This window comes from Molothrus ater, chromosome 4 (genome assembly GCF_012460135.2).
Source record: "Molothrus ater isolate BHLD 08-10-18 breed brown headed cowbird chromosome 4, BPBGC_Mater_1.1, whole genome shotgun sequence".
Lineage (NCBI taxonomy): Eukaryota > Metazoa > Chordata > Aves > Passeriformes > Icteridae > Molothrus > Molothrus ater.
Window position 1 is genome coordinate 50,727,381 of NC_050481.2, and position 14,302 is coordinate 50,741,682.

The window sequence follows — 14,302 nt, forward strand, 5'->3', positions numbered from 1 at the left end:
CGGGGCCGAAGCCTGCCAGCGGGTTTCTGAGTGACTCCTCCGGAAATATGTGGCCCGGCCACAACGCCCTGAGCCGGGCGCAGAGGGCGGCGGGCCCCGCCGGCGCGCCCAGGTGCGGCCCCTCCTGCGGCAGGGAGGGACGGACGGAGGGAGGGAAGGAGCTCCGCGGGCGCGGCCTGCCGGGGAGCAGCGCGGGGGTGGGGTGGGGTGGGGTGTGGAGCCAGGCAGGAAGGAAGGAGAAAAGCAAGCAAGAAAGTGAGCGAGCGGGGAGCCGGAGGGAGAACTGAAAGTTGAAGGACTCTAAAGCCCTGCGCTTCCTTCTTCTGCCTTCCTGTCCCCGTGGGCTGCTGGCTTTGGCAGAGGTAAGGCGGGCGCAGGGTGTGCGGGGTTTGGGCGGGCTCTGGCCGCTGCCGGGCCGGCCGCCGCCGGGGGTGATGCTGCGGCTCCGGTGCCGCCGGCAGCGAGCCCCGCGCTGCTGCTGCGCCCGCCCTGGAAAGCTGCTGCGGAGTGCCCGGGACGGGGCATGTCCCACATGAGCGACACGTACCGAAGCTGGGATCGAAATGGAAACAGTTGTAGGCAGGTAGAAAATAAGGTGTGTGTTGCTGTCTCTTTTCTTTGTAGCTTCAATTATTTCAACCATTTGTATGTAAATGACATGCTAAAGAACAGTGCTTTATTGTAGTGTGTTTGTTTAGTGTATGAGTCGTTTTTGTGAAGGCAGACATGAACAGACCTCATGTTAGCTGCCATTATATACCTGGATATTTTATCAGAAAACTTAAAGTCAAAGAAGCTGTAGTATGTAATGGATGGAGAATACGAATGAAGGGTACAGCAGAAGGTACTAGTGTTGCCACTGCAACTTCCCAAAGTTCCAATTCCACCCTGAGTTTGCTTATTCATGCCATGCCGTTCCTTACTCCAGCGACTCTGCAAGTCGTTCCACTGGAATTTCTTGCAGTATGAGGTTTGACTCCGAAGTAATGAAAGTTGCTGAACCTATTTCTAGAAGGCAAGTTAAAATTTCTGAAATTAAAAAAAGAAAAGAAAGACAAACAAAGAAACAGTTTGACAGAGGATGTGATTAAAGTTATTTTGTAATTATCCTCTAGGTTGACCTATGCTTCGTAACTTCCTTGTATTGGTAGAGGCAATAGCTCTATCGCAATTGTTGCAATTGGTAATTTTTTTTTAAAGCAGTCTATATGCTGATTGTTTAATGTGGGTTTTGGGAAAGACTTTTAATCTACAATGTTTTCTATGTTAATCTTGTCAGTTTTTATGGAGTTGATTGCAATGCAAAGATGAAATTTACTACTTGCTGATTTTGTTCTGCTCCATGGTAAGACCTGTTGTGCTGTTTGTTGGGTGGGGGTTTGTTTGTTTTTGTTTTTTTTAAACATATTTATTAGGATCTTAATCTAATATGTTGTTTAGCAGAAGTTGGGAGCAAGCCTGAACTTGCTTGCATCAGTTGAACTGATTGCTCAGAGTGTGATTATATTGCCATGTACTTTTAAAGGTTTGACAGTTTCTTCAGGCTTGTATCTGTATTGATATTAAAAAAAGGAAAAAAGCCTAGTCCCAGTTGAATATTTGTGTTCACCTATAACCTACTGTTCACACATTTAATTATTAAAATTTTGGTTGGTTGCTTGCTTGCCTCAACAAAGATTTGTCTATCTCCCAGTCACTTTTGTCTTCAAGACTTTTCAACTTAAACAATCAGAATTAAAGAATTTTAAAATTAGTAGGTAGAGCTTTCCAGAATGCTAGACACAGTTGCTTACCCTCCATGTGAGGAAGGGTTCTGAGAATTAGAAATGCCATTTTTATTTGATCCTATTTAGCTGTCACTTTTAGTAGAAGAAAAGACCTGTTAGGCCACTCTTGAGTTTTTTTGCCACTCCTTGCCTAAGTCCCTTCCATAAGATGGGAAAATGAAGAAATTAACAATCAGTTTGTAAGGAAGTGTGAGAAACATCTTCTGTGGAAGAAGGTTGTATGATTCTGTGAAAGGCTTGAGATGTGTGACACACGTTGCAATTCATCTGCTGCTGAAACTTTTTTCTTAGAAGAAAAGCCCAAATGGTTTTCCTTGTATTGCTTTTTTCACTTAGCAGTTTAGGTGTTTTGTCCCTATTTTGATAAAATGGAATGGTCAGGTGTCTTCCAAGAAGTTTGACATTTTTCTTTTTTTTTAATAACATTTTCCTATTTTTGGTAACCATGTTGAGAATGGTGGTTTTTGTCTTGGTTATGCTACTTAAGATAATATATTACAACAAGAATAAATTTTATTTAAGCAAGTTCAAATTCCCCTTGCGTTTTTGTTTGTTTGTTTTTTTGTTGGTTTTTTGGGTTGATTTTTTTTTTTGCTATTTATAAGTAGGAAAAATCTGTTTTGCCTTTCTTCTGAGAGGAGATTTGTTTTATGGAGTGTATGCAGCCATATGCACTAATGTTGTTTACAAATGCTGAATTTGTGGTGGTAGAAATATGGATGTGAAAGAGAATGAATGTTTTTGTACAGATGTGTATATGCCAATCCATTCTAATACTGTACATTCTTTAGGGTTTATTATAAATTACTTTGCAAACAAAGCTTAGGAGGCGATTAAATTATTTTTCAAATTGATAGCAATCATATCAAAATAGAGCAGTGTATTGAATAAGGTGGTCCTTGAGTTCAAACCTTATAAAATGTTTTAAGAAATGATTATATGTTTATGTTCTAGCCTGTGAAATGCTCACCAGTGTGTGTAGATTTGTTTAGTTGTTACATTAATCTTTCTGTAAGTAGTGAAACCAAATCAGTTGTCAGTATAAACCTTTGCTTAGACCCACAAAATAATATGTAATCTTAGTGGTATTTAACCAGTTGCATAGCTAGGCCAGATCTATAGCATGTCTTCAGAAATCTTGATGGATGCACTGATAGCTTCTGCCGTAGACAACTAGAGAAACAGAAAGCGGCTTGGGCTTTATCTTGCAGCACTGTTGGCATTTTGTGGTCAAAATGTCTTCTCGGCAAGCAGTTCCTTCCTTCCTTTGCTTTGTTCATAAAATACACAGCAAAACATAATCATTCTTACAGATTTGGACACAGTTTGTTCTCTGCTAGGTATCCCTTTGCATTGGTATGTGGTTTATACCAAGATGAGTTAGAGTCCAAACAGCTGATAACACATGGCTATTTGAATTCCTGAAGTAACAACACTGGAGGTGTTCTGGAATAAGGGACAGGCAAAGCTGTTGCATGTAGAAAAAACAGTATTACGACAGAGAAGAATGTGTGGGTATAAATATTTTTGTTTATCTATAACAGATATATACTTATAAATATATAGCTAAACCTAGTCTCCCAGATGCATTTTTTGTTATTATGAAAGGTGGAAGGATTGAGAAGATGATACTGTCTAAAAATGAACACTAACACCTTAGGGGAAAAAGTAGCCCAATGCTATCATGAAACCCAGAACTGTCAAGGAAGGTGGAAATGGCTGACATCATCAGCTGCAACTGCAACTTTACAAGCCTTAGACTGATATGCTAATGCTGTAGGGGTTTTATATACTTGAATGTGTGTGTGCTTTGGTTGTTGTTTTTTGGTGTTTTTGTTTGGTTTTTTTTTGTCCTTTTATTTGTAGTCATTCGATTTGTGGTTTTTTTTTTAATTACTGGGTATCTGAAAGACTATTTTTTGTCCCAAACAGTACCTGTCTCATATTTTTTTCCCTGGTAATTAATTTCTGTACTATTTTTTTCTTCATTCTGTACTCAGAATCTGAGAATATATACTCATCTAGCTAAGATGATATACGTTTACATTTTTCAGGGTTTAGAGATGGGTGGAGGCCATACTGTTGAATTTTGTCCCTTATGACTAGAGGTTGCCATGAAAATTTTGAGGAAATGCTGAGTTTTCAAATTTTCAAAGGAATGATGGAAGTTTATATAAGCATGCAGGTTGGGATGGGAAAAAGGTAAATGCAGAAGTGGGTTGTTAATCCACTGTTCAAATAAATCCAAGGCTTTTTGAATTTAAATGACTTGGGAATCTTTAATTGAGGGTTAACTCGGTAATAAAGTTACTCTCTTGAGAAGCTGATATCTGATTGACCTATAGAGTTGTCTGTCTAAAGGGTTTTAATTGTATCAATTTAACATTCAAGATAAGTCACTTCTGAGAATTGTGGGTAGTGATCGAAGCTGATAAAAATATATCCAGAAAAATGAAGCTAGAGACTAGAGATTTATTTTAAATAAAGGAACATTTATAGCAATTGGTACAGTAAAAATGTAGGCAATGTTTTAAGCTTAAATTCTAGATCCTAAGTGCTGCATTTTTTGTTGTGAAATACTTTGAAGAATTAGGTATTGATGCCTACTACCCTACTACCACAGACAACTTCTGGTCGTAAGATTTCTCCTCTTTCGAACTGCTGCTTAAATCTTAATGCTCTTCCACTGAAGCTGTTCTTTTCCAGGCTGCTTAAGGCTAGTACCTGCATGCCAGGACAGCTGTTACAGTCAGCAGATTTCCCTAAGGCCAAATTACTCTTTATACAGAGAGGTGAAAAACCTGTTGAGTGTGGCTGATCTTAAACCTTCTTTGAAGAAATATTTTTTGGGGTTGTTTCAAACACCTTCAGAACAGTAGCATCTGGTTTTTGTAACTTGTTAATTTAGATATGGCCCTGAAAAAAAGACTTATTCAAACAGATGGAATCTGAAGTGTAAGAGCTGAGTTGGAAAATACTAAGGAAAAACTCATGAACAGCCAGAACTTGCCTATGGGGTCATACCTGTTCTCTTTGTGGCCAAGGGAAAGCTTCCTTGTCAGAGTTGAGAGGCTGGTGGTTACCTGTTTCCTGTATTCCTGCAGACAGTTTGTTTGAAGGGCTGGATCTACTGCTGAAAACCATGTTATTGAGGATAGTACTTGTTTGGTTAGGCTCTCAGTTGGAGAGGGCTTGAATGCACAGTTCACGTGGAATGCTCTAGACAGTTATTTTTCCTTTGTTCTGTTGCAGGTGTGTTTCTATGTTAAAAGGATTTTGAGATTGGAAGATGAGGGAGTAGAAGCCCTATTCCATAATTAATTGGTGCTAGTGTGGGAATAGGAAAGTTTTAGGCTCCAGTTGTGGTCTTGGATAACATTTTCTCTCCCTGATAGCCAAGTACTGTGTAATGTGAGTGTGTGTGTAGATAAGTGGTTCATCTCTTAACTGTTCATCTTAATGTTTAACTACTAGGAATATGTGTTTTAAGTCTGTATTACTTGTGCTGAGACTTTGATTTTGCTATTTTCTTTATATAGGCTAAGATAAAAGGATGGGTTTACCCTTGTTGAAATTATTGTATACAAACAATTAAAAAATATTACTGTTCAGCTGACAGGGAGTCTTTCACAATTTTATTCAAGGTAATTCTGAGGTTCAGGTGAGAATTTTTTTTAATGTCCTTTTTCTTTTCCATGTGTTTGCAGTCTTTAAAAAAAATCAGTTTGAACTGAAGAAACTTGAAGAGGTGTTTTGAGGAAACATATTTTCTGCTGGCTGGCGGACACCAAATTCAAGAGTTTTCTTGCTAGTGAACATGCACGCAACCTGACTATTTCTACTTGACTGTGTGGGGCAATATACGGAATGAAGTCATGTCATACACAGGCAATGGCTCTGATATTGAAGAATTTTTAGTCAACATTAACCTTGCACAGTATCTTCCTAACTTTAAAAAATATGGCTATAACACAGTGACAGATTGCGTGGGAATCAATAACTGCTGTGCTTCAGCAAATGGGAGTGTTGCCTACAGGGCATCGCAGAAGGATTCTTAAACAGTTAGACAGTCTTTTGGAAATTCAAGAAAATTCTCTTTTCCATGAAAATTTAAAATTCAAAGACCTGAAAGGTTTGGAAGAGAAGCAATATTCATCCTCTGATCAGGAGTCTCCTGTAAGCAACTCAAGTGTAGATCAGACTGGCTTGATACCTGTAACATCATCAGAACAACTTCTTAAAAAATCTTACGTCAATAAGGAAAAGTTTGAACTTGCAGAGCACAACTCAATGGAGGCAAATGATGATAACTTTACAAATTTGGATTTTTCTAGTTTATACCAGAATTCGGACAGCATACTAAAAGCTGTCAGTCAAAATAGAAATACCAACACGAATAATCAGCAAGATGCCTCACTGACAGAAGCTGCTGCATACCAAGCTGATGAGCACTTGATTGGCCCTTTAGTGTTCCGTGATCCTCCTTCATTTGTTCGTTCATGTGAGACAAAATGCAAGGAAAACAAACAGCAGAGGTTTGCAGATGAGGGTGATTTATCTAATAGAAAACCAGATTCTCCATTCTTTAAGTTTAAAGGAGAAATGATAGACAATGACTTATATGATTCCTGTACACTAAACTGCATGAAAGTATTTCCAAGAGCAAGCCGATCTTTTATCTTAAGGCATCGACCTGTACCAGAAATTCCTGAATCAAGTAAAGTTCAACCTTCATCAAGGTAATTGCTCTTTAGTACTAATGAGAAATTACTATCATGGTAGAACTTATGGTTTGGGGTTTGAGTTTTTTTCTTATGTCTATTTTCTTTTTGTGTGGGTTTTTTTAATATGTGCTGTAAATTACACTGGATCTGATATGAATGTTGCCAAACTAACTGAAGAAGGATTAAGCTTCAATGTACTTTAAAAGTATAAATGAGAGTGTAAAGGGAAATTTTAGAACAGTGTGTCCTTATAACCGCCCCAACTTTCTCTGCATCTACATATGAACAAATAAAGGAATCTTTATTGATTTAGGTATAACTCTTATAAGCTATAAAACATAAACAAGAACTTCAAGATGGCTTTTGGGTTCATTTCTGAACTGATAATCATTTAATTGTTAACTTTGGAGAATGAAGGCAACCATTTATTCGTTTTATGCGTTGGCTTTTGCTGGTGGTCTCATAACAACAAAACCTTAGCTTTTAATGATGTTTCTACTATAAAAATATTTGAGACATTCCAGCAGAGGAAAACAGCAGTAGAAAAAGGAGGAAAAAAAAGATGATAGCTGTGGATGGTTTTTCAGAGTTTATGGAATATTTTAATCTGTTTCTAAGAATTCAGGTGATGTGACTGTGTATTTTTCTTCCTTCAGAAGGGTTGAGTTCATAATTTGAAATGAGAAGTTACTGCGTGGTGCTTATTTCTTGAATAAGCATTAGTTGTTATAGCTTGTCTTCGAAAAATATGATAGAATGTTGAGAAAAATATCTGCTGTTGGGACTTAATTCAAGACCTATCTTAACAAAGGTATAATTGTTGGAATGTTAAAAATAATAGGCACTGAATATGTAGTCAATCACAATACAATATTGCAGTCTTTAAGCAAAAAATACCTCCCCACAGGGTAATTTGTAATATAGTTGGATCTATTAAGTAAGTTTTAGTTGTCATGCTCGCCGAGTGTCTTAAACAGAAGAAAAATTAATGCAGAAGCATGTGCAAAGTTTTGTTGGTGTAGCCATATCCAGATCATTAGGTTGCATTTATTTTTTTTTCAATTTTTTTTGAACCACAAGCTATGCCTGGAGGGGACGTGTCTAAGAATGTTTTATATTTATCTTGAGTTTTTCATCTATATATCTCAGCAGTTAGAAACATCGAGTTTATACATGCTCTAAATGCAGGGATTTCCCAGCATTTTTTAGTTTTTAGATTATGAGCAATGTCAAAATTAATCTTGTAGTACAGTTGTTTGAACAGGTGGAGAGGCAAAGTTTCTTTGCAACAATTAATGATTTTTTTTTGTCTGCCTTAAAAACTGCTTCATTGGTGTCTTCTAAATAACAAAAAAAAATGTGCTCATTGAAACTTTAATGTACCTATCCAGTGAGGTATACTGCTCCAGTGAGGAGCAGATTTATTTTAACTTTTGTAGAATGATTATACCTACTTCATTTAATAAAGCTATTCATGCTGAGACAAAATGGGATTCTTAACCTCTAAAACATAACTGCATACTAAAAGAGTATTCTCTTCTCACTGTCTTTTGAGAAACAGTCATCCAGTTGAGAGAATGTATAGAAGTCTTTCCACCACTGGAGTAAATCCTGCAATTCCCAGTCTGTTAGTGATTGATATGTGACTGGGACACTAACTTCATTACCCAAAATTTTGACTTGTGAGCTCCAGTGTCTTTTCTTCGTCTTTATGCTCCAGTTACAGCAATATGGAAATCCTGAGGGACCAGTCTGTCTGCCAAAGATCGAGGCTAAACAAGAACTTCACATCAGAACTTAAACATGGCAGAAACTCTCTTGATAACCTTTCTGGCAACCTTTTTACCTCAGGAAAGATTGTATCTTTCTCACAGAATTGCATAGGCAAACAGCCTCAACTGGCCTTATTGACAGATGCTGGTTTCATCCTTATTGTATTGTAAAAAGGCTTTTCCATAGAGGCAGAGAAATCCTGCTGAAATCTGGGAAGCCCAGCATTTCCTTCTAGTCATTCATGGATAAAAGTCATTAAATTTTTATGCAAGGAATACTTTTCTCATCACCTCCTGTGTGCCTTTAGCACAAAAATTCTTACAGTGGGTCTCCTTGTGCCCCATAGTAGAGGTGTAACAGTGTCATTTTTTATTAGTAATAATGCACTTACCTCCCTTCCAATTTTATCTGCTTCCCTGTGCCTCACTTCTGCTCCTGACTTGCCTGTAGCAAAGCATGCTGGCATCTGGAAAGACACCACAGCATTTTAGAAGTTGAAAATACTTGGTTGGTTTATTTCTTTTTTTGAATTATGGTGCTACAGTGTGGCAGCACTGTAACATTGGTGGGGGGGGTGCAGAATTAAAAAAAAAGAGAAAAGTGACAATTACACATTTTTTTTAATAGTGGAGTTATTGTGCAGATTTTAGTACTGGTTTTTGTTGCTCAGTATTCATATGTAGTTACACTAGAGTATTTGCAGCTGGACTTCTCCTTTTGTATCATTATGAGCTCTCTCTTGTTGGAGAATTGTTAACCAATTGGTCAAAAGGTGTTTAAAACCACAAAGTGAAAAATAGAAAAGTATTGCAATGGATGGAACTAACCACTAATGTGTCTTTAGGACAAGATTAAACATAATTAGTTTTGAAATAGTTTTAGATGCTTTGGATACTTGATAATGTCAACTGGCAGTCACTCTTCTGTGAAATAGTTACCATTGCATCATTCTGGGAAGGAATCTGTTCAAACAAAAAGCTGAAGCAGATTTATAACATGGTAGATCTGATTTTTATACTGAATAATATGCAGATAAAATTTCAGACAGATGAATGATATAATTTTTTAGATGTTTTCATGTCGCCCATCTTTGTTACTTGTGCAGTAGTGGGGTTGTTCTTACTCTTTATTAAAAAAATAAGAAAAACTAGACCAAAATTCTGAGCAATATCCTGCTTATGGGGGAAGATATAAATAAGTAAAATAGATAATGATGCTTGGCCTGAGCAGGCACCACTTGTTTTCTGCAGTTGGCAGATCCTATAGCTGGGATTTCTTGCTTGGTGCTGATATCCTTTAGACTCCATTTCTTAGCATACAGGTGCTCAAGATTGCTAATAAGTTGCCAAGCTGGTGTTGCTGTGTATCTCTACTGTGTTCTGCCACAAAAATAAATTTTTTAGAAGAGAGAAGCTGCTCCCTCTCTTTTCCTGGTGGAAAGTGTCATTATTACTTTACATCTGCTAGCAGTCTATAAACCCCAAAGCTTTAATGCAGCACGCTAGAGCAGTTTTGATGTGTTTGCATTATGGGAGGGTTAGGTCTTGAGATAGATAGAAAAGAAAAGATGTCTTGAATGAGTTTGAAAACAAAAGCTTCTTTCATTTAAAACACTCAGCAGATGAATGCCAAGTAAAGACTTTGAGGCACTGACCTCCTTCCCTCACATTTTTGCAAGGTGACAGGAGTATATTGAATAAACCAGCTTGGTGCAAAGTTCTGTGTGAAATTTTAGCTTTCCAGCCTTTCAGCATTTAGCAAGACCAGTCAGTGCCTCACACCTTTCATCCTGTTTATACATAATATGGGGTGCTAGAGAAGTGTGTGCAGCCTAAGCTGCATCCGGTACCTCTTAATATATGAAAACAGGGAGTCATAATCACCACAGCTGGAACAAAGTCAACATTGACTGACAATTGAAACTATTAGTATATCTTTGAAAAATTGGCACACTTTGTGATTGGCAGACTGCTTGCGCTAACCTTCCATTAAAGAGCAAAATAAAGAATATCATCAATTTTGGTTGAGGTACTCAATTTTTGAATTGAAAAAATTCATGAGAAGAGATATTCGCTTTTTGAAATTGCTAAGAAAAAGTCATGAATTGATACAGTTATAAGATTTTTTCAATTTTTTTCCTCCAACAGATGTCTTCAGTATTTTTCTCTCTTTTAATCCAGGCATTTAATCTGTACAACAACTAGCTTACTATTCTATTAAGCATTCACAAATTGTTATGATTTTATAGCTTGCACTGTTGGGTTTTTATGACACGTAATCTTTCAAGCAGATACTCAAAGTGACCTCATTTCACTCATATCTTCAGATAGTTTTTAATTTACATAAGTTTGAAATTTGCTTTCCAAAAATGACAAGGAGATGTCTTTTTCCAGCATTCAAAAATACTATAGTTGGTTTTTCAGCAGGATTTTGTGCCATGTATACATAAATGTAGGTGCATGATCAAAAAGAATACACAAGTCCTGAAAAGTATATGGATTTTAAAAAAAGTGTGGGGTATTTTGTGTGTGTGGTTTTGTTTTCTTTTTGTTTTTTTTTAAGCTGACTTGTTCTTTTTCATTACTTGGTGAAATTATCCATCCACCCTGAAACTAAGCAAATGACTCACTGTTTTACATAAGGAAAGCCTCCATAATTTTAAAGGCTCTTCAAGTCAAAGCTGTGTATCTTTAAGTCTTAATTTAGTTTAATGCTGCTAATACCTTTTAAAAGATACCAACCTACCAACAAAAAATCTGGTCTGTGTTGAAATACACTAGGTTAGGTTTTGGGGTTTTTTAAGCATATTAAGTTCACACAAACACATGAAGTTAGTTTGCTGATGGAGCTTCAAAAGGTGTAACTAGATGAATTTTAGTAAAATGTATGATGAAACACAGACTTTTTAAGTATTTGCTATGTATTTATTGTAGTTATGACTAAGGAGAGTAGGCAGTTATATATGGGAATGAGGCTATTATCCACTTTTACTGGCCCAACTCAACCTGTGTTTTCTAAACCCAGGATTTTATAAAGTAATTTTATAAAGTTGGGGAACTTAGTTATGCAACCTGGATAACATTTGGAATGTCAAGTAGCTTTATAAGTTGTGGCTTCCATCTTGAATTTAATCTAATAAAATTTTTGAGGCAGATTTAGGTATGGAGTCAAAATTATGTGAAATAGTAGTTCATGAACGCCTGCCTTCTGTCACAAAGAAACATCACTTTGTAGTTAGGAGTAATTCAAGTTGGACTTCATGTGACAGTAGGTCCAAAGTCCTAAATGTAGCTTATCTTAAAATAATAAAATTTCTCAATATGTTAAAAGGGGAAACAAAAGTTAGGAGATTGATAGTTTTAGTAGAAGATAATTGCCTTTGGCTTTAAATGATGGAGGACCCACAAACTGTTAGGAAAACTGATAAGGATCTTAAATGGAATTTATAAGCCTCAGAATATTCTATAAGGATGCATGAGAACCTTCAGTACTTCTATTTTAGGCAGAGAAAATGAAAGTAAGAGGAAAAATTGATAATATATTAGTGGGGGAATTCAGAGCTTGACTGAAAAGACCTTTAATATGGACCACTGGACAAGTAAAGGTGGATTAGAAAATTTCGAATTCACACTTTTTCTTCCTATGTTCTGATAATAAAGCTGTCTTGGCCTGAAATATTAATAGTAGCAATAATATTGCACTGTACTTGAAATTACTGTAATACATGGGACCAGCACGTCACTAATAAAATAACTTTTCTGCTGTGCATGGAGGATGCCTTCTTACCCATGTGCAAAATGTGTAGGGGTGTCCCTGGCAGTTGCAATGCAATGCCATTTACCTCTTGGTTTTACAACTTTGTAGAGGGAAATAATTCTCTTAAGGAAATCTAAACTTTACAGTAATTTTTTTTTCAGTGTTTGGGAGCGTGTTCTGGCTGGATTCTCAGGCCCCTTATGAGTTTAATGTTAAGGTAGATTTTTGTAGTACATCCTTTTTTAAATACAGTCATTGGTAATCATTGTGAAAGAGAAGGAAAGGAAAAGCCTGAGGAAAACTCTGGGATCTCCATTCTTCAAGCAATCTGAATGTTTCTAATATCAATTCAGAACAAAAAGCCCCCTGAATTTGAGATGTCTGCTAGGATCAGAGAAGTATATTTAGTGTCATAAGGGGAGGAAAACATTGTTGTGTGACTTTAAAAAAATCAGAAAATTTCCCAAGATTTGAAACTTATTGTTTCTATATTTGTATAAAATTTTAATTGTTTAACTGCATGAGATGGTTTTGCTTATTTTCTGGGAAATTTCAATTAATGTTTTCATTCTGTGCTTTGTTTTGTTCAAGTTCCCTTCAGAGAAGAAGAAATATGGGCCTTGTAAATATTTCTTGCACTGGGAGGCAAATTTCACAAAACAGTGAGTTAAGCATGCTGATATTTACTTCTTGAATATTAAAGAGAAATAAACCTTGGACTGGTTGTCTAAAATAAGTATTACTTACAGATTTTAAGAAATATTGGGCATCTCAAATGTCTAGAAGAATTATGTGGTAGGAGAGGATTGAATCAGTTCTGCATTTTTACTTACTTTTTGAATATGTCCAAATAAAAAATAGAAAATCTATTCTTTACACCTCATTTATTTTAATATATATATTTTTAGACTAGTGTTTTAAGTTTTTAATATTATATCCAGATTTTTCTAAGCAGAGTTCATTTCTTCAAAGATATAAGGAGTATATTCCTGACTAATGCTGCCTAATTTGTTTATAAGTGCTCATAGCTCCTGGAAAGAACAGGAAATTTATTGTGTTAAATAGTTTACTGAAGTGTTTTGAAGTCTTGTGCAGTCAGCGGGAACTTCTTTCATATTTAAAAAATGTCTTTTTTGAAGTTATGTGTGTTTATTTTAAGCAAATACTTGGTGACAAAATGAAGATGGTGCACAAAAGAGTTCTGTGGTCGTTTATTTTTGGTATTTTTTAAAAGTCAGAATAAAGAGCTTTGGAGCTATTGCTTCTTAGACTAGACAATTGAAGGTTCTTTTATTTCAACTTGATGCAGGATAGGAAAGAAGAAAATCCCTGTATGCCAGTTATATTCAAACTACATAATAATAGTGTTAATGTCTCTGGTGAAAAGAAGGTATCTGGAGCTCATGTAGAAATAGGACATTTTTTCTTGTTCCTCAAAGTTTTTTCTGGGAAGGACAGAGAAATTGCAAGCTGCAAAATCTGTGTCCCTTGTTGATTTTATGACTTTAGCAGAGCATTTCACACAGTAGAGCACGGTGTGACTGTATCTATTTATTTATTCTTTATTTATTTTCTTTAAGATACTTCAGTGGAAGAAAAGCCACCCATTATCTCTCCATATGGGGAAACCTTTATTTCTGACAACGATAAAGATGCTAAAGTAAGTTGAGAAGCCTGAATGTATATAGTCGGTCTTCATTTTAATCTTCATGCTGGGTATTTCACACTGGCCTTTTTTTTTTTTTTTTGTGCTCTTTTAGTTACCAGTACTTGATTTCTGTCATTTTAGGTATATGCAGAAGGTTTATGATATAAATGTATGAGGACTAATGACTTTTATTAATCCCAAGAAACACTTTGTATGTTCAGTAGTAATAAGAAGCTGGAGTGTATGTTTTGGTTGTTCTTTGCTCATAATTGAGGTTAAGCTGTTGAAATTTGAAACTGTTAGAATTTACTAAGAATGCTAAAAGTGGCTTTTTTTCTCATCTGAGAATTGCAGATCAAGATTGCGTATCTCTGCACAGACTTTTGCATATCCTGTGAAAGCAGCTTGCACATTAGCTTAGGTGATATGATGGTCGTATTTGGCCATGCCCTTTTTCAGTTCCCGTATATTAAAGTTCTCAGGACTTTTAAGTTCTTGCATGATATTTTTCATGCATCACCTAAACTTGCTGTATACCCTGAAAGTTGCTTTCTTGTAGGATTCTCTGAAGTGAATATTTTTGTTGGGTTTGGTAGTTGGTGTGAATGCCACAG

At 36.3% G+C, this 14,302-nt stretch overlaps 1 protein-coding gene across 1 annotated transcript in view; it reads left to right on the forward strand.

Moving 5' to 3' along the window:
• Positions 1-1,283: 1,283 nt before the first annotated feature.
• Positions 1,284-14,302, forward strand: part of ARAP2 (ArfGAP with RhoGAP domain, ankyrin repeat and PH domain 2) — a 154,950-nt gene continuing 141,931 nt past the window's right edge. Inside the window, 5 exon segments of the mRNA XM_054514724.1 lie at positions 1,284-1,345; positions 5,495-5,788; positions 5,790-6,526; positions 12,632-12,702; positions 13,621-13,700. Coding sequence (XP_054370699.1) covers positions 5,663-5,788; positions 5,790-6,526; positions 12,632-12,702; positions 13,621-13,700 — 1,014 coding nt within the window. The 5' untranslated portion in view covers positions 1,284-1,345; positions 5,495-5,662.